Consider the following 26856-nt stretch of genomic DNA (forward strand, 5'->3'; position numbering starts at 1 on the left):
CCTTCCTCCTTTTTCCTATCAGTGAGTTCCCCCAGGGGTCTCCATTCTGAGGTGGGACTCAGGACAGCCCCTCTTCATTCCTCTCCGGCTTCACTGGGAGCTCTCAGAACTTCCCTGGATGCCCCTGCTCGTTGGCTTGGGCATTGGCATCCTCCCCGAGCTCTGTTCAGTTCCTCCACCGGTGTTGTCTTTACTCATTAGATGTAAGCAAAAGTGGATTGCTGAGAACAGGAAAGGAAGGAAAAGGTGAACTCTCAAGAGCTTAAGTTCAGACTCAAGCCTCTTCTTGACCTAGAAGCTGCCCCAAGACTGGATGTGGATCTGGGTGGCTAGAGTCAGAAGACCCAAGATGCATCCAAGTGGAAGTGAGATCACCAAGTACAGGAATAAGGTGTCCTACATGTGGGAAGCCTGACTGGGGGCATCCATGAGAGGAGAAATAGAAATGATGGTCATTGGGTGATACTTCAGACACCAGCGTAGCAAAAGGAAATGGAGTAGCCGCAGATGTGAGAAGTGGAAAGTCACGGTTCTACTGATCTCTGCCCTGTTTAGAGGCCATCTGAAGCATGCTGGGGGTCCAGTTCTGGGCATCCAAAGGGTCGAGGAGGAAGACCGAGCAGATGGGAGTGTCCACAGGAGGGTGGCCATTGGGCCTGTTTACCCTCAGACTCAGGGCATGATGACTCTACAGCCACAGAGGAAAGAATGGGTGATGAGTGAAGAAGAGTAGAGGGAAGAAGAGGGAACTTGAAATGGACAGCCTCTCTGGTCACTCATGGAATGAGATATTCCTCAAGTGCTTAGCTCAGTGCCTGGCACATAGTAGGGATGCTACACATGCTTGTTCTCTCCCCTACTTAATGCCTGTCCCTCACACCCTAACCACTAATCCTAATGTCAGACACCCCAACCATCCTAACCCTCATTCTCAACCTGCTCACCTGCCATGAGCTCCTCCTCCACCCTACCTCAGCCACAGAGATGTTATTACCCACAAATGTGCCACCTCCAGGCTCAAGAATTCTGAAACCCCCTTATCCAACCCTAATTGCTTGGCTTTCCACCACTCCCTCTGCCTTCCCTTATCTCCCCCTACTCTTCATCTACACCATGACATCTAGTATGAAAATTGTATCTTGTCCTGGTCCCCCTTAGCACCCACTACCCTTCCAGTCCCCTTCTGGTAAATTTTAGCAGGAAATAAGATTGCAAAGGGGAACCAGGAAGTCACAAACAAACTGTAGCATAATGTACAAATTGTACCCTGTATTAACCAAAATGCACGTCCTGGTAACGTGCCAAATAAGGAAAAACCACCTAGGGACTGATTATCCAGGCTCCTCGTCCTATGATATTTAAACGTGTCCATGGCTCCAGACCACCAGAGCATAAAGAAGGTGCCGAGAACTTTGAAGTTTTAGCAGTAACTCGGAGGGGATTTTGATGCGTCCCTGAAGTAATCCTGAGGTGGGGCAGAGAGCACTTGTTCTGTTTCCCCACAAGACCCTGTAAAAATGAGACCTCAAACTCCTGCCTCCCAGCCCACGTCCACCTCCATGGGGTCCATGCTGCACAGTGCTTCCGATGCTCCTGATACACAGTGATGGATGGGAGTGATGCTCTCTGCTTCTCCCCCTTCCCATTATACCTGCCTGCCTTCACCATCTCCCTGTCCAGCCTCTGTCTCCCTCCCCACTTTTCACCACTTTTCTCTGGGCCTTATTAAAGGTATGTGTGATTGCTGTCCTGTTTCTTGTTGCCAGTCATGGCTTTCCTGGCAAGTACCCAAAGAACTGGGCATACCTGCCCCCATTTCATACTTTCACAAATTAATTATCGATTCATCTCCACCCTTGGACCCCTCAGTTCTCTCCCAGGCCATCTACCCTGTCCTTGCTGCTCTCTGCAATTCTACCCCATCCTCCTATCTTGAATCCCTCACCCCATTATGTCCCCGATTATGCCCAGCTGAGCCTCAGCTTTGGAACACTCCTACACATGCTGCTGAGCGAAGGTGGAGAAAATCATGCAGCCATTTGGGCTGGCTGCACTACAAATGTATGTCCCTGGGCCCTCGGTGCTGCTCAACGGCCCTCCTGCACCTCCCTCACCAGCTCACGCTCTCACCCTCCTCAGTGGCTCTTAAGAACCTCATCTCTCCTTAAACCTCCCATGGCTCCCTTCCCTCACCCTGTCAGCTGAGCCCCTGCTTCATATTTTACAAAAAAAATTGAGGCTGTTCCTCAAGAGCTCTCTCTTCTCCCCTCATCATCATCTCCCTTCACTCAGGCACTTTCTGCCCCTCTCTTCCCCCTTCATCCCATATAACATTATGTAGTGATCTCACTCCTGACCAAGACTAACCCCTCTACTTGCTACAGATTGTCAACATGACAAAACAGGAAAATGATAAATGTTGGAAAAGATGTGGGGAAATTGGAACACTAATGCATTGTTGGTGGAGTTGTGAAATGATCTGACCATTTTGGAGAGCAATTTGGAACTATACCCAAAGGGCTATAAAAATGTGCATATCCTTTAACCCAGCAATAGCACTTCTAAGGCTGTATCCCAAAGAGATCATACAAATGGGAAAAGGACCCATATGTACAAAAATATTCATAGCAGCTCTTTTTGTGGTGGCAAAGAATTGGAAATTGAGAGAATGCCCATCAGTTGGGGAATGGCTGAGCAAGTTGTGGTATATGAATGTAATGGAATACTATTTATAAGAAATGATGAACAGGCTGATTTCAGAAAAATCTGGAAAAACTTGTATGGTCTGATGCTGAGTGAAGTGAGCAGAACCAAGAGAACATTATACACAATAACAGCTATGTTGTGCAATGACTTATATTGATAAACTTAACCCTTCCCAACAATATAAGGATCTAAGATATCTCCAGAGGCTTATGATCAAAAATGCTATCCACATCCAAAGAAAGAACTATGGAAGTTGAATTGCTATTTTTCTTTCTCTTTTGTTGAGTTTTGTTTCCTCTTTCTGATGATTCCTCCTATTGGTTTTAATTTTTACTTGCAACATCACTAATGTGAAAATATGTTTAATAGGAATATAAAGGTATAGCCTATATTAGATTGTGCACTGTCTTGGGGAGGGTGAGAAAAATTTTAAACTCAAAAGCATATGAAAGTGATTATTGATAAATCAAAATAAATTTTAAAAAATTTTAAAAATTAAAAAAAATTGCATCCAGTTCTATATAAATTCCCCTAATAGATCGGCCCCTCTGTCATCCCCACTCTCCCTTATTTTCAATCTCTCTCTGTCTACTGGCTCCTCCCCCACTGCCTACAAACATGCTCATGTCACCCCCATCCTGAAAAAACCCTCACTTGTCTCTTTCATCTCTGCTATTATCCTATATCTCTTCTGCCCTTCATGGCTAAACTCCTTGGAAAGGCTTTTTACAATGTGCCTTCACTTCTCCTCTCCCTGTCTTCTTTTTAAAATTTTTACTTATTTGTTTTTAGTTTTCAGCATTCATTTCCATGAGTTCTAAATTTTCTCCCCCTCCTTCCCCTCCCCTCTCCCCAAGATGGCGTGTAATCTGATATTAAACATATTTTCACATTAGTTATGTTGTAAAGAAGAATTAGAACCAAAGGGGAAAATGAGAAAAAAGAATACCCCCCCAAAAAAGAGAGAAAATAGTCTGCTTCGCTGTGTTCAGACTCCATAGTTCTTTCTCTGGATGTGGATAGCATTTTCCATCCAGAGTCTTGGAGTTGTCTTAGATCCTTGTATTGCTGAGAAGAGCTGAGTCATTCATAGTTGATCATCACACGATGTTGCTGATACTGTGTACAGTGTTTTCCTGGTTCTGTTCATTTCACTTTGCATCAGTTTGTACAAGTCTTTCCAGGTTTTTCTGAAATCTGCCTGTTCATCATTTCTTATTTGCACAATAGTATTCCATTACATTCGTATACCACACCTTGTTCAACCATTCCCCAATTGATGGGCATCCACTCAATTTCCAATTCTTTGCCACCACAGAAAGAGCTGCCATAAATATTTTTGTATATATAGGTCCTTTTCCTTTTTTTTTTTAAATCTCTTTGGGATACAGACCTGGTGGTGGTATTGCTGGGTCAAGGGGTATGCACAGTTTTATAGCTCTTTGGGCATAGTTTCAAATTGCTCTCCAGAATGGTTGGATCAGTTCACAACTCCACCAACAATGCATCAGTGTTCCAATTTTTCCACATCTTCCCCAACATTTATCCTTTCACTCTCCTTTTAACCCCTCACAATCTGTCTTCTGACCTCATTCCACCAAAACTGCTGTCTCCAAAGTCAACAGTGATCTCTTAGTTGCCCAATCCAAGGGCCTTTTCTCAGTCCTTATTCTCCCTGACCTCTCTACAGCCTTTCGCACTGCTGATCACTTTCTTCTCTGGGATATTTTCTTCTTAGGTTTTTAAGACACTGAAAAGGGGATAAACATTTTTATGATGCCTACTATGTGCCAGGCACTATTCCAAGTACTTTACAAATATCTCCTTTGATTCTCCTTTGGTTTGAATCCTTCAGTTTTCAGTGATAGATGAATTCTGCCTGAATTGTTTTATTTCAATCACGTTTTATTGAGGCTTTAAAAAATTTCACCTTCCCATGAGTCCTTGAGGGATCTCTTCCTTGTATTAATTAAGCAAAATAAACCAACACACTTACCATGTAGAAAAGGTATGCCTCACATGGCTAATGTGGAATTATGTTTTGCATGTCTTCATGTATGTAATTGATATCATATTGCTTGCCTTCTTAATGGGTGAGGGAGAGGCTAAAGGAAGGGAGAGAATTTGGAACTCGAAATCCTAAAAAAAAAAGATTGTAAAAAAATAGAACTTTAAAAAAATCTACACGTCATTCCACACCATGTCTCTGTCAGGATAGGATCATTGTTCTAGAGCTGGAAGGGACATCAGAGACCACCTGGTCCAAGCCCCTCATTTTACAGATGTAGAAACTCAGGCCCATTGAGGTTGGCTGAGCCTACGTGCTCTGGCTTCAAAATCACCACACTCTGCTGCCTCCCAGGAGAAGCCAATAGGTCATACATGTGGAAATGTATACCAGTCAGAGGAAATTCATTCCTCTGGCCTTAACTTCGTAACGTTTCTCTCCAATATGAATAGGTTCCTATAAAGTTGCCCTAATGGCAGAAGGCCACTCTACTCTCCAGCAGCCATCTCAGCCAATACCAGAGACCCAAAAAGGTACCCAGGAGTTAATCCTTTCAGCTCTGCAGCCCTGGCATTCTGATTGGGGGCTACCTGTCCTAGTCCATTCTTTCAGGAAGGCCCCAGCCATGCTTTATTTCACTCTTTCCTCCCTGCCATCTTCTCAGTAGCCCAGACAATTCCCACGTGGCTCCACACACCATGCCCGTGACATTGAGGACCAAAGGGCCTTTCTTTGGGCACTACCCTTCTATCTCACCTCATTATAAGATCCTTGGGTTAGGGGCTGTCTTTCCTTTTGTATCCCCAGTACAGCATTTAGCGTGTGGTCAATGATTAATGGTTTTTGTTTTGTTTTGCCCACTTACCCATCCATCCGCTCAGGCTATCCCACAATCATATGTTTTTTTCTGCTGAATGACTCCTAAAATGGGAAGTAAGGAATGAGGTTCTGTTGAAAGCTATCCCACATTCATTACATTTATAAGGTTTCCCCCCAGTGTGAATCCTGTGATGGGAAATAAGTTCTGACCTATGGAAGAAAGCATTCCTACATTCATTACATTTATAAGGTTTTTCTCCAGTATGACTTCTCTGATGATAAATTAGTACTGTTTTCTGGCCAAAGGCCATTCACTACATTTATGTGGTCTCTCTCCTGTATGAATCCTCTAATGGGAACTCAGGGATGAGCTGTAGGTGAATCCCCTCCCATATTCATTACATTCAAAATGTTTTTATTCACTATGAATTATCTGATGTCTAGTAAGTTCAGCCCTCAGGCAGAAGGTTTTCCCACATTAATTACATTCATAAGGTTTCTTGCCAGTACAAATCCTGTGACAACAAGTAAGGGATGAGATCCAATTGACGGCCTTCCCACATTCATGAGCTTTATATGGTTTCTGTCCAGGATGGACACTCGGATATTCAATAAGTCCTGCCCACAGGTGAAAGCCCTTCCCACAGTCACTACATGGGTAAGATTTCTTTCCAGTGTGAATCCTGTGGTGGCAGGTAAGGGATGAACTGCAGTTGGCAGCCTTTCCACATTCCACATATTTATGTTGTTTTTTCCAGTAGTAATTGTCTGGTGGACAGAAATGATTGAACTGTGACTGAAGCCTTTATCACATTCATCATGCTTGTAAGTAACAAAAGTATCTTCTTGGAATCGACTGTATTACATTTATTTGAATCTGAGCTTCTGAGATACTTTTTTATTGGGGGAGGCTAGGCATTGGGGGTAAGTGACTTGCCCAGGGTCACACAGCTTGTAAGCATTATATGTCTGAGGCTGGATTTGAACTCAGGTCCTCCTGAATTTGGGGCCGGTGCTCTATCCACTGTACCACCTAGCTGCCCCCTAGAGATGCTTTCTGTGATGGGAACAGTTGGCCCTGGATTGCCACTTCTGTCCCATGTGTTGCCTTCAGGGCCTCTGGGTGAGCTTCCCCATTGCTCTACATCTTCTGTGACTTGGCATTACATCCCTCAGAGTCACTCAGGTTGGATATGCAGGGACAATCCATCATGAGTCCCCCTAGGGATGGATGTTCTAAAGAATGCTCTGCTTGGAGGTGACTCCTTGGTCCCAGGCCTTGTCTCCCAATCTGAAAGACACAGTGAAGGCAAATTTCCCCTGTACTCACCACTGTGTATAATTAGTCCTGCTTCCTGGTTCTTCCATGAAATGAAATGCAAGTTAGATACTGCCACCTTACATCTGCATCATCTCTGGTGTATAGAAAGCTTTCCCATGGATCCCTACACTAGGGGAAGATTTGCCTAAGGGTTGCCTACACAACTTATCAGGAGCAGAATTGACACTCCATGCTTGGGAGATATTTTGTATTTACTTGGCTTTTCCCTGCCTTTTTTCCCCCCTTCAAATGAGTTAGGATTAATTGATAAATAGTCAAAGGATATGAACAGACAGTTTTCAGATGAAGGAATTAAAGTTATCTATAGTCATATGGAAAAATGCTATAAATCACTATTGATTAGAGAAATGCAAATTAAAACAATTCTGAGGAACCACCTCATACCTATCAGATTGGCTAACATGATAAAACAGGACAATGATAAATGTTGGAGGGGATGTGGAAAAACTGGGGCACTAATGGTGGAGTTATGGGATACTCAGTGTTGGTGGAATTGTGAACTGATCCAACCATTCTGGAGAGTAATTTGGAACTATGCCTAAAGGGTTTTAAGACTTTGCATACCCTTTGATTCAGCAATACCACTGCTAGAGGTATATCCCAAAGAGGGGTGTGTGTGTGTGTGTGTGTGTGTGTGTGTGTGTGTGTGTGTGTGTGTGTGTGTGTATGTGTGTGTGTGAGAGAGAGAGAGAGAGAGAGAGAGAGAGAGAGAGAGAGAGAGAGAGAGAGAGAGAGAGAGAGAGAAACTATTTTTACAAAATTATTTATAGCAGCTCTCTCTTTGTGGTAGCCAAGAATTGGAAACCAAGGGGATGCCCATCAACTGGGGAATGGTTGAACAAGTTGTGGTATGTGATTGTAATGGAATATTACTGTTCTGTAACAAATGACAAGCAGGATGATTAAAAAAACAACCAACCTGGAAAGACTTACACAAACTGATACAAAGTGAAGTGAGCAGAACCAGGACAACATTGTACCCTTGCACACAGTAACAGCAACATTGTAGCAATGATCAGATGCAAATGACTTAGCTCCTCTCAGCAAAGGACTCAGGATGAAGAACTGATGTTATCTGGATGTGGACTGAAGTATGTCATTTCTTTCTCTTTTCTTCTTTCCATCTTCTTGCACAAAATGACTCAGATGGAAATGCTTTACATGACTACACATGTGTAACCTGTATCAGATTACTTACCATCTCAGGGATGGGAGAGGGGAGGGACGGAGGGATTGAATTGGAACTTAGAATGTAAAAAAAATAAATGTTCAAAATTGTTTTTGCATGTAATTAGGAGAAAAATATAATTTGAAAATAAAATAAAACAAATGAGTTAGGGTTATTTTGGGACTCCACAGAAAATAATTGAAAAGAGAAACTTAATAGATAGTCCTATTCATATTATTTTCCACATTTAGTGGCAACTGTCCCCTAACTGGGGCAGGTAGGGGCACCACAGCGCACAGAGCACCGGCCCAGAGTCAGGAAGACTCCTCTTCCTGATTTCAAATCTGGCCTCAGACACTTACTAGCTGGGTGACCCTGGGCAAGTCACCTAATTTTGTCTCAGTTCTTCATCTGTAAAATGAGCTGGAGAAGGAAATGGCACACCACTTAAGTATCCTTGCTAAGAAAACTCCAAACGGGATAAGGGGCAGGTATAATCTCAAAGGCCAAACAATCCAGTTTTACAAAGCAAAGCCCTTCCACCTGGAAACAGGTGGATGAGTGGGGGCCACTCCTCCCAAATCCCTGGTCTCTGCCTTCTAAACAGTGAATAGCCCATCTGCACCCAAGAGCTCCCACAGTGCACACTGAGGAAGGACACAGACACCTCCCTGGCCTGATTCTTTGTTCCAGGGCAGCCTGGGAGCCTCAACTACAGGGTTGCTGTAGTTCTCCAGCATTACCTCAAGGTAAAGCTGCTTCTGAGGTGGGCCCAGATGCCCCCACTCCTCTGGGGTGGTTGTGGCCATGTCCTTGAAGGCCAGTGACTCCTGAGATGCCAAAGACCAGCCCTAGCTCTGTGCCTTTGTGACCTTAGGGCAGTTCCTATGCCTCTTCTGTAAAATGGGGGAGGGGTTACCCTGGACAATCCCTCAGAGCAGGTCCCTCACATTCAGACGTGAGGATGAGATGGTAAGTAATCTGATACAGGTTATGCGTGTGCAATCATGTAAAGCATTTCTGTCTCAGTCATTTTGTGCAAGAAGATTGAAAGAAAAGAAGAAAGGAAGGAAGGAAAGAAGAAAAGAGAAAGAAATAATATACTTCAGTCTACATTCAAGATAAGGACATGAGGGACCCACACCCCTAGCACTCCTCACAGAGATGACCTAGGTGTGAACAAGGCACACGATACTGAATCCACCAAGAATTCAATCAAAGGCATTTTGCTAAGGATGAGCTCCCTGGGTAATTCTGGGGAGCACCAGAGACTCGGCTATGCCCTGTGGGTCTTACCTGAGTGTCTGGCCCAGCCTTGACAGCCTCCCCCTCTGCCCCTACCAGAGATTGACCTTGTGAACCCTGGAGGCCGCAGGCAGGAGCTGTGAACTGTGTGTGCCCCGGTGGGATGGACCCTTTGTACCAACACCTATTTCTTGATGCTGAGTATAGCTGACTCAGATGGATATCAGGGATGGTGTATATTGAGGGGAGCGCACCATGGGGGGTATCAGAAGGCTACTGGCCCCTTTCTTTGTGGGCTCCCCTCGAGAATTTCTCTTATTCCCCATGTTGTTGTTAAGTTGTTTTCCAGCTGTGTCTGACTGCAATCTCACTGGGGGCTTCCTTGGCAGAGATACTGGAGGGGTTTACTGGCTCCTTCTTCAGCCCATTTTACAGATGAAGAAACTGAGGTAAACAGGGTGAAGTGACTTGCCCAGGGTCACACAGCTAATACAATTCTGAGGCCAGATTTGAATTCAGGTCTCTTGGCTTCAGACCCAGCGCTCTGTCCACTGTTATCTGCTAACCTTAAATGTGCCACCAAGCTTCCCATTTCTTATGTTACCAGTGAGGAAGTAGAGAAAATGGAACGGATAAGAATAGTGACAGCCTCCTGTGTGTCAGGCACTGGGCTAAGCACTTTATAATGATCACCTCATTGGATCCTCACCACAACTCTGGGAGGAAGCAAGTGCTGTTAGGGTCCCCATTTTACAGATGAGAAAACTGAGGCAAGCAGTGGTGAAGTGACATTCCCAGGGTGACCCAGCTAATAAAGGTCTGAGGTCACATTTGAACTCAGGTCTTCCTGTCTCCAGGCCCAGGCCTCTCTTGCAGCTGAATCTGCTCCTGGTCACAAGATCAGTTAGGATCATAGCTGGGACTCAATCTCAGGCTTTCTGCTGCTAGTCAGCTGCTTTGCCCCTGTCAGCCTCAGTTTCCTCATCTGTAAAAAGGGTACAACAGTAGCATCTCTCTCCTGGGTGGTAGTGAGGACCCAGCACCATTTTCAGGGCTTCATTGCTCAGCTCACTAACCTGGGGGGGCGGGCCCTTGGACCCATTTTGTCACCCATGGAAGGGTCACTCCTCTGGGAGACCTGAGGGCCATGAGCCCTACCCCAGGCTTCAAGAGGAGGAGCCTCACCTTCCCTGACCTCTGGGCCCAAGGGCACATTCCTTCCCCTCCCTGGGCGGTCTCAGTGAGTGATCCCCAGGCCTGTTCAGCTCTAAGCCATGGACAACAGATGTAGGTCTGGAGGCAGAGCCCATGGTGACCCCTGGGTCACTGGGACTGACCCTCCCTAACCCTAACCCACCTGACCCCTGTGGTGATCCTAGAACTGACCCTCTACTTGACCCTTAAGTGACCCAGTGATGGACCACCACCTGACCCCTGAATGACCCTGAGACTGACCCCCCCACCTGACCTCTGTGATGACCTGGGGATTGACCCCATATGACTCCCCAAAGTGACCCCTGTGATTGACCCTTTAGTGACTGCTGAAGCTAAGACTGACTCTCTGACCCGAATGAACATGGTGACCGTGGTAATGACTTCCCCCACATAGTGACCCCATGGTGACTCTGGGACTGAACTGCCCCAGGTGACTCCCCAGTGACCTCATGGTGATTCTGGAATTGATCTTCATCTGACCCTTAAGTGACCCCCGAGGACAGACCCCTCCTGCACCTCACCCCAGGGTGACCTCAGCGTGACGTCCCTCCTCTTCCTCCAAGTGTCCCTTTAGGACTCCGGGAATAATGCCCACCCTGACCTTGCTATGCCGCCTTCTCTCCTCAAAGTCAGGGCTCCAGACTCAGGACAGGTGGGGCAGCAGCACAAGTGACGCAAGAAATAAGCGCTCCCGCCCACCTGTCCCCTGTTTCCATGACTACCCACAGCCGCTGGCGCAGGGCAAGGCTTTCTGGGAAATGTGGTTAATATCCTAGTCATCGTGTGCACATGCCCTAGGCTCCCCTTGATCTTGGCCCCGCCCACCTCCATAAAAGTCCTCTGGGGCCCCGCAGTACCCCCGGTGCGGCTGATCTCCCCCCACCCCAGGTCCCCGAAGTACTCTCCTTAGGGAAAGTCCTGCCTCATTGCGCTTCCTGGGGGAACACTCTCTGATGGGTTAGCGGTCTCCCCACCTCTGCAAAAGTCCCTTCTTTGCGGTCCATTGACCCTGCCGCCACTGTTCCGCTAAGGGAGAGCGGTACAAAAGCAGCGGCTCTTTTTGGGGGTCACCAAAACGTGCAGCAATGGCGCTCTCAGAATCCGGAGGACTGAACGTGGTTGGCCACTCGTCACATGGACTGGTCACTCCTCACACGGACTAGCCACTCATCTCCTGCCTTTGGGGAGATGGACTGAAAGTTCAGACAGAGGGGAAGAGGGCAGGCAGGGACGCGAACAGAGACGAGAGCCAGATATTTGGGGCATGGCCCGTGCGGGAGTGGGTTTTGTTTGTGATGAGAATTTTCTTTTTCATTTCAGGGTGAGTTTTTCCTTTTGGTTCTGGGGGTGGGGGTGGTGAGGACAGTGGGACCAATTATCATTAAGTGTAAAATTAATAGCTTTGTTGTTATTTTCAGTTGTGAATGAGACTTCAAGGCACCATTTCAGGTTTTCTTGGCACAGATACTGGAGTGGTTGGCCATTTCCTTCTCCAGCTCATTTTACAGAGGAGGAAACTGAGGCAAAATGACTTGCCCAGGGTCACACAGCTGGGGGGTGCTCTATCCATTGTAGCACCACCTAGCTGCCCCACCCTCAAATTAATAGATGCATTTTTTTTTTAAAGTAAAACACTGAGCCAGTTTCTGGGGGACATGGCTGCCCATCAGCCAGTAGCGCCCTTCCTTTCTCGCTATCCATGCGATTAATGCTTTGTGTTTCCTTTTCTCACTCCCCTCCCTCTCCTCTCCCACTGGCTGGTGCCAGCCTGAATCAAAGGTGTGTCCTTGCAGCTGCCCCCTTCTCTGCCCTCTCAGGTCCTCTCTGGGCACCCTTTGCTTCCAGCCTGCGGCTGGCCATCATTGAGTGTTTGTACACCTGCGTCCTTTTCCTCTCTCTTGGTTGTTCCAGGCTTAAGCTTGGAGTGGTATTGCTGAGCCTCAGCACAGCAGCTGGGACTGCCACTCAGGAACTTTCTGGGCCCAGTTCCCACTCGCTGGCTGTTTTCCCACATTTCCCGCATCTTTACCAGTCTGATGGGTGGGAGTAGCTACAATTTGCCTTTTTCTCATTCTTTGGGATCAAGGGAATAATTTCATCAAGTTGTTGATGACCAGTGTGTTCCCAGCCCTTAGTCGTTTACCTTTGGGGGTAGCTATCTGCAGGACTGCAGGAGGAAGGCCCCACACATTTGGGAGGTAGGATGGGAGAACACGGATGACAGGGTAGGAGAAGGGTGAGCTCTGCCCTAACAAAGAGATTCTAGCAAAGCCTAACCCTAAGTACACATTGAGGGGGAATTGGCCCCACCTAGCTGGTTGATGGAATCACGGAAAGGAAGGAGCAGACAGCAGAAGTACTGAGTTATGAGTGTACTTAATGCCTTCTCATCCCTACATGAAGTACAAACGATAGGGAGAGGAGTTGGCCATTGGCTGAAAAAAAGTAGCCTGGGTAGTCTAAGAATGCCCAGCAGGGAGCAGATATACACTCTCCCTGGAGCTAGCCAGTTCAAGAGCAGGCCCAGGCAGGGCAGCCCCTGCCAGCAGAGATGCTGTGTCCAAGGAGAAGCCCTGTGAGGACCTAATGATCAAAGGTAGGCCCTGAGGCCCCCCTCCTCTCCTCCCCTGCCCCTCTTCCTCCCCCTGTTGTGCCCCCTCCCTCTTTCTGTCCCCTCCTCTTCCTCTCGTGTCCCTCTCCTCTTTCTTCCTCCCCTTCTCTCCCCTCTTGTGTCCACATGCAACTCTCTACAAGTGTCCCTTACTACCATGGTGCTCACTCTTTCCATGGTGCAGGTGACCCTAAATTTGTGCTGGGTGGATCTGGGGCAGCGTTCCCCAGATTTGGAGGAGAATGTTTTGTAGCTGCTAATCATTCTACTATAGGCTTTTGTTTTTGTTTTTTTCTTATGAGGCATTTGGGGTTAAGTGACTTGCCCAGAGCCATACAGCTAATGAATGTTATGTGTCTGAGTCCACATTTGACCTCAGGTCCTCCTGGCTCCAGGGTCAGTGCTCTATCCACTGCGCCACCTAGTTGCCCCCTAATCATTCTACTATAGTATCTGTTGGCTGACCATTAAAGGCAGCTGTACCAGTGGGAGCTCCCAGGCTGTCACTTAGAAGTGATGACCCCGTGATCCTTGGGGATCATGTGGGGCCTCTGACCAGCTCAAGGGGCAGCAAGGTCAAGGCCAAGGAGGAAGACAAAGCATTTATAGAGGGCCTATGTGCCAGGCACTTTTTTTTCCTTTAAACAAATAGGACCTCATTTGATCCCCACAACTGCGGAAGGGAGGGGCTGTTATTATACCCATTTTACAGTTCAGGAAACCAAGGCAAACAGGGTCACCCATCTTGTAAGTAATAGATCTTATTTGACCCCAGGTCCAGCTACCCCTCCGCTCCCCACCCCCCTGCAGAATTCGCACCCAATGAGCCCCAAAGGATACTTGTACCCCGCCCCCCCTCCCCGCCCCGCCTGTGACAGTCTGGTTGGGTGGGTGTGAGCGGGCAGGGAAAAGGGGAGGAGGGGAAAGGGGAAGAGGGGGAGGCAACTGAACTACGTTTCCCAGAAAGCCTTGCCTCATCCTGGCCCCTTTTTCCTCTAGGATTTTGGGCGGGTTGATATGGAAACGAAGAGGGCGAGGCCTGTGGAAGTCGGGGTTCTTTGCATGCGCTCTACGACGTCACTTCCTTTTCTTGCTCTGTGACCTTGTTCTGCTTCGGAGGTGTGTGCGGAAGGGGTCAGAGGTGGGTCCGACCTCAGCCTCTGATCCCTCCCTCTTTCTCACCCCTCCTCCTCCTCCTCTGGTCCCAAACTGCTCCTGTTTCTGCTCCGCCCCCCTCCTCTGTCTCCTCCTCCTCTCCCTTTCCAGATCTTCCTAATGGGCAATTCGGTTTATTTCCATAAACATTTATTAAATGCCTGCTGTATGCCAGGCGCTGTGCCAAGAAGGGCTGGGGACACAAAAAGAGGTGAGAGACAGTCCCTGTCCTCCTGAAGTTCACCGTTTAATGCAAACAAGTCTATACAAGGCCAGCTCTAAATAGGACGGGGAGGGAAGAATGACCGGGGAAGGCTTCCTGCCCCAGGGGGTGGGGTTTGGTTTGGAACTTAAGGAAGCAGGGAAGGCGGTAAGGGGTCAGCCAGAGGAAATGCTGTGGAGATGGGAGATGGAGGCTCTTGTAGGTGGCTCAGTGGATAGAGAACAGGGTCAGGAAGACCTGAGTTCAAATCCAATCTCAGACACTTAATAGCTATGTGATCCTAGGTAATCACTTGACCTCTATGCCTCAGTTCCCTCATCTGTGAAATGGAGATAAAGAGCACCTACCTTGAAGGGCCGTGTTGAAGATCCAATGAGAAAATACTTGTAAAGCACTTAGCACAGTGCCAGGTACATAGGAGGTGCTATATAAATGTCAGCTATCATAACTAGTCAAAATAATACCAGGCAGGAAGCCAGTGCCGCTGGATTGAAGAATATGTGGGGGGAATAAGGTGTAAGAAAACTGGAAAGGGAAGAGGGGGCTGGGTTATGAAGGACTTTGAATGCTAAACTGAGCATTTTGTATTTGCTTCTGGAGACAGTAGGGAGCCACTGAAGGTTATTGAGTAGGAGGTATCGTGCTTGATCTCATTTTAGGAAAATCACTTTGGTGTCTGAATGAAGGATGGACTGGAATGGGGAAGAGACTTGAGGCAGGCAGACTCCCCAGTAGCTATTGCAATAGCCTGGGCTTAAGGGGTTAAGGTTCTGCACTAGCGTGGGGAGGCAGAAGAGAGAAAGGGGCATATTTGGCAGATGCTGTAGAAGAAATCAGCCAGAGAGACAGGGAGGTAAAATTGGCCAGAGATGCTGCAGAGGTGAAATGGACCAGAGATTCTGCAGAGATGAAATTGATAGGCCTTTAAAACCTTCCATAGTACCTTGTTGCCCATGGGTTAGACAAGAGGTTCCCATCACCTCTGGCTCCAGCCCAGGCTTTTCAGCTCTTTCTCCTGGTGACTAACCTTCCTAAGCTCCATGTTCCAGCCTATTGGGTGTTCATGCCCTGCTGCCACTGCCTCTGAGATGCCCACCGCTGTTCTCTGGCTCTGAGAATTCTTAGATTCCTTTTTGGCTGTCTGGTCCTCTGAGTTCCTGGTGTTCTCCCTGCCTTCCACTATCTTGTTTCTCCCTGTTAATGTGTCAAACTCCTTGCCCTAGATCACAAGCTTCCTGAGAAGCAGGGAATGGTTTTGTCTTTGCTCACCCAGTACTGAGCCCAGTGGGTGAGTGTATGCCTTGTATAGAGTAGGCAGCCAGTAAAGGAGAAGTGACCTCCATGGGGCACTTAAGGACACAGTAGTTTTCTGGGGACTCTAAGACAGGGCCAGGCCATCTCATGGTGTGTTCCCTTTTCCTCCCCAGCTCTGCCTTTGGAAGCTTCTGTTCGCCCCCAACAGGTGTGAGCTCAGCCAGACTCTATGGCCCTCCTGGTCCTCAAGGCTAAGACCCACCAGCTGAGGGTGAGTGTCCTTTTCCCTGCCTCTGTTTTTTCTCTTTTGATTGTGGCAGGCCAGGAACTTGAGATTCCTGGTATGAGAGCTGGCCATCCAGCTCCCTCATTTCGCATTTGGGAACACTGCTGGCCCAAGGTCACCGAAGTCCTGGCAGAGGTGGGGATTAGCCCTGAGCCTTCCATTCCAGTGTCTTCCTCAATGGCCCCTGGTTCCCTTGTTGAAGTGGGTCTCCAAGTTAGTGTAAGGGTGAAGTTATGCTTCACTTGCTGACCAAAGGCCTTATACCTCTATTGAATGAGGTAATCCAAAGGCCAGACCAGGAATGACCAAGTCCTCTGTCAATTGGAGAAAATTCCCAGTAGCCTAAAGAGTCAGGCCCAAAGGACTCTGGGTCTAGGCTAATTGGAAACTTAGTGGAGAGCCAAAGGGCTGGGAGAGGGGCTTGCTCTTGGAGAGAGGAGAGGGTCTCTCTGTCTCTGTCTCTGACTCTCTGCTTCTAGCTTTGTTGTTGTCTTTCTCTGTTTTGCTTGCTGCCTCTCTGTCTCCATTTCTGTCTCTTTCTCTGTCTTTCTGTCTCTTTGCCTCTATTTGTCTCCTATGTTTCTGTCTGTCTCTCTTTGCTTCTCTCTGTTGGTCTCTGTCTCTCTTGGTCTCTCTGTCTCTTTATCTCTGTCTCTCTGTTTCTCTCTCTGTCTTTTTGTAGCTGTCTCTCTTTTTCTCTTTGTCTCTATCTACCTCTGTCTCTCTCTGTCTCTTCTGTCTCTGTCTCTGTCTCTCTCTGTCTCTTTGTAGCTGTCTCTCTTTTTCTCTTTGTCTCTGTCTACCTCTGTCTCTGTCTCTCCCTCTCTTTCTCTCTGTCTCCCTATCTCTCTTTGTTTCTCTCTCTTCCCTTCTTTCTCTGTCTTCTTCTTCCTACCCCAGTTGTCCAGGTTATGACCTTGTGAACCTCAAAAGGACCCAAGATCCAGAGTTTCCAGACCTGCCCTGTGTGTCTGTTTCTCTATCTCCACCACCCCCTGAGCAGCAGGGGCTGATGACAGCATCTGTGTTGGGAGCTGAGAGACACAAAGGACAAGCTAAAGCCATCAACGAAAGGCAGCTTCAGGGAGGGTGACCCTCCCCCACCTCTGAGCCTGAGGGTCCTACAGAGGCAGAGCATGGCTCCCACACAGAGCCACATGTAGCCCAGGTTTGGGGAGCTGCTTTATGTACCTGAAGTTCTTGCTATACTTTCTCAATAAATATCTTTTCTAAAGAGCTCATTACCTCTGGTAATGGCTGATTGTCAATGGGGATCCCACTGGTTGGGGCTTGCGAGCAGCAGTGCTGGGAACCGCGGTCTTTCTGGGATGCCCCTGGACAGAAGTTGTAGCTACCTTCAGGGGGTCTGGTGTAAGTTTGGGGGAGTTGCCCTGGGGGGGTGTTGCTCCTGTAACACTGGCCTCATCAAACTGTCCCACAGTGATCAGAGACCCTTAGGCTGTATCTTCGAGTATAGCAGCAGATTGCTGAGGGGCTCCCAGCCTAACAGCCCCTGACGGGAGGGTCTGTATGGAACAGGTCTTCTGAAGAGACATGCCTGTCCTGGCTGAAGAGATAAAATGGGAGAAGACTCAGGAAAAAAATGAGGAGAAGCTTCATTCCTAAGAGAATGGATATTAAATCTCCTACCTCTCTACCCCACCCCTCACCCCCTGGATTGTGGCAAGAATAAAATAAGATAACATCTGTAAGGGCTTTGTAAACCTCAGATACTGGCTCCTGTTCTGTAATTAACCTTTAACTTAGGAAGAGGATTATTGAGGTTAGACTTGAATTGGTATCCAGAGTGAACTGCATGATGGGACTTTGTTTCCAGAAGTGAGGATGACCACTGTAGTCACTGTGAAGGTTTAGGGGTGAATCTAATTGATCGTTTTTGAAGCTATAGCTTTGTAAATAATGACATGGCTTTGTGAGATTACTGGTTATATTGTTAATAAATGGTATGACCAGTACCTTTGATATTTATGTAAACTTGAGAGATTAGAAGGTTTGATTTGTCAAGAGTTCTGAACTTCAACTCTTTATGGGAAAGGAGGCTTCTCCAGTTTATTAGATATTTAATAAACTGGTGGGGGGAAGCTCTGAGCTAATTTATTATTTAATAAGCAGTATTGTAGTTTAGCAAGTAATGAGGAAATACCAAAATATGCCCTTGGATTATCCTGGAACCCAGGATGAGAGAATGAATAGAGAACAGTTTTGTAGTAGCCTGAGGCATGACCATCCCACAGAGGCTACAAGTGAGTGTGATTGACCCCCAACACTGCAGGACATTTCTGTTTTATGAAGTGATAGTGCCACTAATCTTACATCTTTTTGCCTAAGACCACTTTCCCCCTTAAAAAAAATCCATTTTACTAACACCTTTCATTTTCACATCTCAGTCACCTCTGGGAATACCCTTCCCATTCTCCCACTTCCAGTTTGAACCTTTCTTGGTAACAAAGAAAAGCAGGTAAACAAACATAGCCGATCTAGGGACCGTACCAGCAGTGTATACAACATTCTGTCCTGGTAGTCCCCCACCTCTGTGACATGGAAGCCATATTGCATTATCTGTTCTGTAGGACCATTATGGATTTTCCACTTGTTGGGAGTTTGGTTTCCTTTTAATCCTTTTTATCTATTAGTTATTGAGTACATGTTGTCCTTTTGGTTTTGACTTTTTCACTTTGTATCCGTTCATATAACTTTTCCCATGTTTATTTGAATCCCTCAGAAAAATATACATAAAATATATAAAGCGCCACCATTTCCCACCACCTGCCTTCCCTCTGACAAATAATGTAAAAATGGCACTTTAGTCTAAAGTCCAGTTGGGCCAAAGCCCAATTTAAATGAGGAAACAGTCTTAAACTAGGAATTCTGGAACAGTCTCCTGAAATATTTTTACTTCATTCTCATCAAAGGCCTAGCCAGTTTCTTTTTTTTAAATGTATATTTTAGGCAATTGGGGTTAAGTGATTTGCCCAGGGTCACACTAGCTGTAAGTGCCAAGTGTTTGGTCTGAGGCTGGATTTGAACTCAGGTCCTCCTGACTTCAGGGCCAGTACTCTATCCACTGTGCCCCCAGCTGCCCCATCTAGCCAGTTTCTAAAGAGAGGTCTGATCAGTCTAGAAAGGACTCTTCCCAGACCAAGAGAGGGAAGAAGTCTTGGATTAAGTCAATGAATATAAATATCTCTTGAGCTCACCCTTGATCAAGTGGAAAAAACAATCAGTCTACAAATATTTAGAATCCTTGATATAGGCAGCTAGGGGTGCCACTGTGCATAGAGCCCTGGGCCTGGGGTCAGGAAGACCAAGTTCAAATTCAACTTCAGATGCTTCCCAGTGGTGTGATTCTGGGCAAGTCACTTAACTGTTGGCCTCAGTTTCCTCAATTTTTTTTTCAATTTTTTAAACATTTTAATTTAAATTCCCTCCGTCCTCTGTCCCCTCCCCTCTCCCTGAGATGGTAAGCAATCAGATATAGGTTATACATGTGCAGTTATGTATACATTTCCATATTAGTCGTTTTATACGAGAAGACTGAAATAAAAAAAATAAAGAAAGAAAATGAAAACTAGTCTGCTTCAGTCTGAAGTCAGTCCATATCAGTTCTTTTGGCTTCATCATTGCTCCTTTGGGCTTGTCATGGATCATAGTTTCCTCAGTTTTCAAATGGGGCTCATCACAGCACCTCCGTCCCTGATGGGCATGAGGATCCAGTGAGGTTGTATTTGTAATGAATACTTCCTCTGCTCAGTTCCCTTCTCCCTTAGCTTCTACACCTGCTTCCCAGACTGTTGTCACTGTTCCTTATGTGTTCCACAGTCTGGGGCTCCCTCGATGGAGGGCCCCAGAGCAACCACTCCATACTCAACTTGTATTACTTCGAGGACCCCTTCCCCTGAAATTTCTGCCAATCTCCCCTCAGAGACGGTCATTGGGTCTGGAGTCTGTGACATTCCAAGACGTGGCCGTGACCTTCACCCCTGAGGAGTGGGAGCAACTGGGCCCTCCTCAGAAGGCCCTGTACAGGGAGGTGATGCTGGAGAACTATGGGAACCTGGTGTGCCTGGGTGAGGATGGCTGCCTCTGGGACCCGGGTCGAGCCCGTGGGAGGGTGGGCTTCCTCTCTTCCATACAGTAAATGCTGAGGGCTATGTGGGTGTTGAGTGGTTGTCATTTGGCATGTGGAGATTCCCAGTCCATTTGTGTCCACCAGGTGGGGCGCTAGTGCTGCCCGATCCTGGGGGAGAGGCTTTTGTGAGGCTGGACATTGGCAGCCTGAGAGCATCTCTCCTACTCTCCTCCCTCAGGCCCCACGTTGTCCCCTAGAGTCCCGGAGCAGGTCCTCCGGGCAGAGGTTTCTACTTGGCAGGGAGAGGTCAGAGGAAGGCCCTCTGTGATGGGTCATTCTCCCCCACTGCTACGAACAGAGCCCCAGAAGCAGTCGAACAGGTGAGTGCCTGAAAGCCAGGGATATGAGGAGGCCCTGTGGGTGGGAGCTTTGCAAAGTGTTGGCTTGGGAGCTGTCCAAGGTCCCCAGGCTTGTGAGGAAGGACTGAGGCTTCTTCCTTCCCCTTAGCAGGTCAGTCCCCTGACTTGGTGAGGGTCAGTCCCTGGCCCTGGAGGGGCTGTGCTTATAGAGGACATTACCCGAGTGATGCTGGGCCTGCAGTCAGGAAGACCCGAGTTCAAATCTGGCCTCGGACGTTTCCTAGCGCCCTAGCGACTCTGGGCAGGTCACTTCACCCTGTTTGCCTCCATTCCTCATCTGTCAAACGAGATGGAGAAGGAAATGACAAAGTGTCCCTGCCAAGAAAACCCCAAATGGGGCAACTGAAACAGCACCACCAGCAACAGTGTGACCAGCCCTGTGTCAGAGGCTGGGGACACAAATAGGGAGACTGTGTCTTCTCTGCAGGAGCTCTTGTCCCAGGGGGCAGGGACACAAGACCTAAGGATGGCCCCCAGCATCACGTCTGAGGCTGGGTCAGCCAAAAGGCCAGTGGCCGGCCCTGGGGACGTGGGAAGCTGGGGCAGGGCTGAGGCTCTGGCCGATACTGGGTGGGGGCAGCGTGTGCCCCACTGACTGGCCTGGTGCCTTCGTCTGGCTGTCAGTCTCTGGGCCTCTTCCCAGGCTTTTCCTGCTCCTGGTCAAGCTTCTGTGAGTATCTTTTTAGAGGAAAGACCCTGCTTTCTTTCAGTGACTTCTTGCTGGGTGTGATTCTCAGAGCAGAGTCACTGCATTTCCCCATGGTCTTCTCCAGGCAGGCCCCGTTGGAGGTGCTAAAGGTGGTCTTGTTCTGGCCGTTTGGCTTAGAGGCCGCAGAGGCCCTGGTCAGCTTTCCACCTCTCCTACCAGCGGCCTGTTGTCTCGTTTTCCCACAATTCAGGCAACATTTCATTGTGTGATTTTCAGCTATCAACGATTTAATGGGAAGGCCGGTGCTCTATCCACTGTGCCACCTAATTGCCCCCTGTGACACTGATTTTTGAACCCAACTATGGAATTTAAGTTTTACCCCAGCTTCACCTGGACTTGTGATTTCTTTGGTGTCAGGTGAGGACTTGGTTCCTCGTGAAGAAACTCCTTCTAGTGACGTCTGGCTTCCTACCCCTCCACCCTTCTCTGGAGGCCAGAGTCATGGTCAGCTCTCCCAGGTCTCACTGATCCTGCCTTCTTAACGTTTCTGCATCCACCCTCTTTGGGCTACCCTGGAGCACCCCGAGGCTCATTGTGCCCCCTGCTTCTGCTTTCTTCTGTCTTGGTGCATCCACATGGAGGCCAGGATCTCCCTAAAGCCCAGGTCTGACCAGGGCAAGGTCATCCCCTGTTCCATGGCTCCTTCCTGCCTCGAGGCCCAGCCCCTTGTTCGTCATAATTGGGCTCCAGTCCCTCTTTCCTCCTCTTGACACACCCCTTGGCCTGTGGTCCAGCCAAACTCACTTTCTCCCCTTTCCTCCCACAAAGTGTCCCATCTTCATGCCTTTATCCCATCCATGGAAGTGCCTCCTCCTCACCCCTGCCTCCTCAAGGTAGGGATGGTTCATTTTTACCTTGGCCTCAGCCGTGTTTGGGACATGCCTATTAGGGTCCTTGTGGATTGATCAATTGTTCTGCAGCTTGCGGTCTTGGAGAATTGCCTGAGATCTGAAGTGACTCAGCCAAATGATGGAGCCAGGGCTTGTGTCTGGTCACCCCAGCCCTAAGGGCATCTCATTTTACCCTGCTGCCTCTCAAGGTCAAACGCGTAGGCAATCATCTAAACAACAGGAACCACAGGACAGATTGACCACAGACTCAGAAAATGCCTCGGACCAAATACATCCCTCCTTTATACTGGAGGCATGGAAAGGCCCTTCTCTTAAGATCAAGTCTATTGCTAAGACTAAGAATCAGCATGATTTGCAATGGAGAGTTATTAGAAGCCTTCTCCGCACAAACGAGGCCAAAGCAAGGGCACCCCCTTCTTTCACCAGTATTGGATGTCATTCTTTAAATGGCAGAGACAGTGGTAAGGCCGGAGAACAAAATTCAGGCTGTGGGAAAAAGACCCCAAGAATGGAAGTTAGGAGATGATGGTTCCAATCCTTCCTCTGCTGCTTATTAATTGCACGACCTTCAGTCGGTCGTTAAGTCACTCTCAGCTTCGCTTTCCTTCTCTGCAAAGTGTAATAACTGACCTCCAAGGCTGTTGTGAAATGAAGGTAGAAGCTTTTTATAAATGGCAGCTGACGCCACAAACAAGGTGGTGTTGTGTTTGTACCCTTACAGTTGGACGGTAGATTCCTAAGAGTACAGCGCAGGGTACAAGGGTTATTGACACTTTCTCTTTCTTTCAGATTGCACAGCTGATCCCCAAACCAAGGAGTCAGCTCCAAAGCACGGTGTTTTAGTGGATCAAATATCCCAGGAGATACAGCAAAGCACAGTTCTTGTGTCTCCAACCTGAGAGAATCCTGGGAACTTGAGGCCTCATTAATGAGGCAGCAGAGGGTTGAGGAGGAACATTACAGGAAAGTGAAAATTTCCCAAAGGAAAACACCTCTTAAAGTGAGAGGCCGGGAATCTAATATGTATGACAGAAACTTCAGTCAACGGCACATCCTATTTCCCAAAGAAGGAGTCTCTGTGGAAAGGTGTTTGCAAAAAAGTGAGAAACACATAAAGAGTCTTCATACTTCAGAAAAACTCAGGGGGAATGGGAAGGCTAGTCAGAAAACATGCCTGATTTATCACCAGAGAATTGATAGTGGGGAAAAAACTTTATGAATGTAATCGGTGTGGGAAGGCCTTCAACAACAGCTCATCTCTTATTTCCCATCATGTGATTCATACTGGGGAGAAACCTTATGAGTGTAATGAATGTGGGAAGGCATTCAGGTGCAGTTCAACTCTTACTTTGCATCAGAGAATTCATACTGGAGAGAAACCCTATGAGTGTCATGAATGTGGGAAGGCCTTCCGCCTGAGGTCAAAGCTTACTCAGCATCAGAGAATTCACACTGGAGAGAAGCCTTATGAATGTAATGAATGTAGGAAGGCTTTCACCTGCAGCACAACTCTCTCTCGACACCAGAGAATTCGTACTGGGGAGAAACCTTATGACTGTAGTCAATGTGGGAAGGCCTTCTTCCAGAGGGCACATCTTACTCAACATCAAACAATTCATACGTGAGAGAAACCCTATAAATGCAATGAATGTGGAAAGGCCTTCTTCTTGAAGGCAGAACTAATTGTACATCAGAGAATTCACACTGGAGAGAAACCATATCAATGTAATGAATGTTGGAAGGCCTTCTGTCTGAGCACACAGCTTATCCGACATCAGGCAGTTCATACAGGTGAGAAACCTTTTGAATGTAGTGAATGTGGGAAGGCCTTCTGTGAGAGGTCTAAGCTTACTCAACATCAAAGAATTCATTCTGGAGAGAAACCTTATGAGTGTAAGGAATGTGGGAAGGCCTTCCACCTAAGCACACTGCTCACTTGACATCAGACAATCCATTCTGGAGAGAAACCTTATGAATGTCATGAGTGTGGGAAGGTCTTCCGCCTCAGCACCCTGCTCACCCATCATCAGGCAATCCACACGGGAGAGAAGCCTCATGAATGCACTGAATGTGGGAAGGCCTTCCGACAGAGAACAGAACTTACCCAGCACCAGAGAATTCACACTGGAGAGAAACCAAATGAATGTAAGGAATGTGGGAAAGCCTTCTACCTGAGCAAACAGCTGATTCTGCATCAGAGTATTCATACTGGAGAAAATAATTATGAATGTAATGAGTGTGGAAAAGCTTTCAATTGCAGCTCAGCTCTGACTCGACATCAGACAATTCACACTGGAGAGAAACCTTATGAATGTCATCAATGTGGGAAGGCCTTCAGGTGCAGTTCAACTCTTAATTTGCACCAGAGAATTCATACTGGAGAGAGACCTTATGAATGTAATGAATGTGGGAAGGCTTTCTCTGAGAGGCGAAAGCTCACCCAACATAAGAGAATGCACACTGGTGAGAAACCTTATAAATGTAATGAGTGTGGGAAGGGCTTCAACTGTAGCACTACCCTTTCTCGACATCAGATAATTCATACCGGGGAGAAACCTTTTGAATGCAATGAATGTGGAAAGGCCTTCAACCGAAGTGTGACACTCACACGCCATCAGATGATTCACACTGGGGAGAAACCTTACATTTGTCATGAGTGTGGGAAGGCCTTCTGCCTGAACAAGCAGCTTATCCAACACCAGACGATTCATGTTGAAGAGAAATGTTATTAATTTAAATCCTTATGAGTGAAATGGTTATAAGAATTTTGGCCAGGTCATGTACTTCAGGGAAAATTGGGGAATTCAATGCATGTAATGGTGGTCGACTTTCCTATGCTAGCTTTTCTAAACCTTTCACTTGTGTTAAGCCCCCCATCGCCTTACTCCAACAACTCCCACATTTCAGCTAATTTGCTTTGCAGATTGTGTTGATGTGACAGGAACTTGCTTCCTCAACTCCATTTTAAAAAATTCTCAGCATCATTATCTGGCCTCTTTTCCCTTCTAGTCCCTGGGGAATAGCTCTCCACGCTTTGCTTGCTAAGGCTAATTCCTTTTCCTGGCCCATCATTCTGTTCTTCCCTACTCAAAGGGTGACTCCAGTGAGGTTGGAGAGGCTTGAGCAGTGGCTAGAGCAGAGTAGCCAACATCAAGGAAAAAGGAGAGAAGAATACAGATTCAGTGTCTGAACTCAGATTGCTGATGGCTGCCCAGAGGAGGGACCAGAGACCCGCCACGTCACTTGGGAGCAGGAGATCCCTCAATGTACAGAAACCAAGAAGTGGAACAGCTTTAGAACAAATGAATAAATGAAAAAGTCTTTATTAAGCACCTACTGTGTGCCAAGCACTCATGGGGAGGGCAAGTCTGTAAGAAATTTCCAGAAATGTATTGGTTTGGCTTCTACTTGTAAATTGGTTGAGGGCTGCTTTGTCGCAAGACAAGTGGGAGGCATATAGCCCACATAAGGTTTGTAGTAATGCAGTTTGATTTTATATATACATATACATGTGTGTGTGTGTGTGTGTACTTCTTTGGTCATGAATAAAGACTACATACAGGGAAGCAAAGTTTGTGTGGTTCACTATATTATGAAATGTTCTTGTGAATGAGGTTTATTGAATAAATCTGACCAAGGAGAAGGGTGGTTCTTCTGATAGATGGGGCCTTGGACCAAGATTCTAAGTTGACAAGTCCATACTGACCATATGTATGGTGAATGACAGTGGTTATATCTCCTTAGAGAACCATTAAGAAACTGACAAGAGTTGTAGATTTAGAAGGAGCCCCATCACCATCTTCTCCTAGATCCTCTTTCCTCTCCAGGCTTTCTTCCTACCTGCCTAACTATTCCTTCCAAGTCTTCTTTATTGGTTTTTCTTTCTTTCTCCTGGTCACGCCCACTAACATCAGGGGACCTGGGCCCTCTTCTGCCTTGATTGACCTCAACATTTCCCTAGGTTCCATTATCATCTATGTGCAGATAACTTCACTGTTTTCCCAACTTCTCAAGGGCACCCCCATCCTTCTAGTCACCGAGACTCACGACTTAGGGGTCATCCTCAGTTCTTCTCTCCTACTCACATCATGGCATCAGGTCCTATCAATTCTGCCTTGGACTGAGCTCTTAGGGAGTGGGGCCTGTTTCTTGCCTTTCATTGTATCTCTAGTGCTTGGTAAAGTGCTGGCACAGAGCTTGTGCTTAAGTACTTGATGCCTCTTCTCCTCCAATCCTGGGGCAGGCCCTCATCACCTCACACCTGGACTTTGGCAGTAGCCTTTTGGTTGGGCCCACTTTAATCTATACTCCACCCCACTGTCAAGGTAACAGCCCTAATGCAGGTCTGACTTTGCCACCCCTACTCAATAAACTCCAGAGGCTCCATATTACCCCCAGGATCAAACAGAAGAGACTCTGCCTGGGACTCCCCACCTTGCCAGTCTTCTTATACCTTACCTTGTCTCATGTACTGTATTATCCAGCAACACCAGGCTTCTTGCTATCATCTCCTGATGGCTGTGCTCCATGTCTGAAAAGCTCTCCCTGCTCACCTTTCCTTCTTGCCTTCCCCAGCTTTGTTAGCTACTCAGCTCACACCGCAGCTGCTTCTGAGATCCTTTCCTTCCCCACCCCAAGCACAACTGCTGGTGCCTTCCTTCTACCCTGCATATATCTCTCTGCATGTACATATATGGTACATATGTAGGTATGCATGTATATACGTATGTATGAATGTATGCATGTATGTGTAAC

At 47.3% G+C, this 26856-nt stretch overlaps 2 protein-coding genes and 3 long non-coding RNA genes across 7 annotated transcripts in view; 3 read left to right on the plus strand and 2 right to left on the minus strand.

Annotated features, from left to right (window-relative positions):
* Positions 1 to 26856, minus strand: part of LOC144456632 (uncharacterized) — a 469008-nt gene that overhangs the window by 396038 nt on the left and 46114 nt on the right. The gene's annotated exons all lie outside the window — the stretch shown is intronic.
* Positions 5932 to 11222, minus strand: LOC110201807 (uncharacterized). Its single transcript, XR_002322577.2, has 2 exons — positions 11105 to 11222; positions 5932 to 6824 (listed from the first exon to the last, which is right to left on the minus strand). It is a non-coding gene; the product is annotated as an uncharacterized LOC110201807 (long non-coding RNA).
* On the plus strand, positions 6123 to 8218 carry LOC144456633 (uncharacterized). 2 transcript variants are annotated; one of them, XR_013485640.1, is made up of 3 exons: positions 6123 to 6191; positions 6292 to 6358; positions 7666 to 8218. It is a non-coding gene; the product is annotated as an uncharacterized LOC144456633 (long non-coding RNA). The 2 variants fall into 2 exon arrangements; XR_013485639.1 differs by lacking the exon at positions 6123 to 6191 and having other exon boundaries at positions 6277 to 6358.
* On the plus strand, positions 11378 to 22970 carry LOC110201783 (zinc finger protein 713-like). Of its 2 annotated transcripts, none has more exons than XM_020977681.2 (5): positions 11378 to 11824; positions 15920 to 16017; positions 19976 to 20120; positions 20361 to 20502; positions 22891 to 22970. In XM_020977681.2, the coding sequence occupies exons 2-5, from the start codon at positions 15976 to 15978 to the stop codon at positions 22901 to 22903; spliced, it is 342 nt and encodes a 113-aa protein (XP_020833340.1). In that variant the 5' UTR covers positions 11378 to 11824; positions 15920 to 15975; the 3' UTR covers positions 22904 to 22970. The 2 variants fall into 2 exon arrangements, with proteins under 2 accessions (XP_020833340.1, XP_020833339.1); XM_020977680.2 differs by lacking the exon at positions 11378 to 11824 and adding an exon at positions 14117 to 14480.
* On the plus strand, positions 23280 to 25663 carry LOC110201813 (uncharacterized; the record flags this gene model as incomplete). Its single annotated transcript, XM_020977700.2, is given in 1 exon segment — positions 23280 to 25663. A coding segment is annotated over 1 exon segment (762 nt), but the record flags the coding sequence as incomplete, so codon positions are not given.

This window comes from Phascolarctos cinereus, unplaced genomic scaffold, assembly GCF_003287225.1.
Source record: "Phascolarctos cinereus isolate Bilbo 61053 unplaced genomic scaffold, phaCin_HiC Scaffold_4;HRSCAF=312, whole genome shotgun sequence".
NCBI classification, from domain to species: Eukaryota; Metazoa; Chordata; class Mammalia; order Diprotodontia; family Phascolarctidae; genus Phascolarctos; species Phascolarctos cinereus.

Bases quoted from the DNA above. Each gene is read 5' to 3' on its own strand.
- LOC110201783 (XM_020977681.2), top strand. From the start codon at position 15,976: ATGGCCCTCCTGGTCCTCAAGGCTAAGACCCACCAGCTGAGG. The intron at 16,018-19,975 runs GTGAGTGTCCTT...ATCTCCCCTCAG, and splicing joins CTAAGACCCACCAGCTGAGG to AGACGGTCATTGGGTCTGGA. The intron at 20,121-20,360 runs GTGAGGATGGCT...CTCCTCCCTCAG, and splicing joins TGGGAACCTGGTGTGCCTGG to GCCCCACGTTGTCCCCTAGA.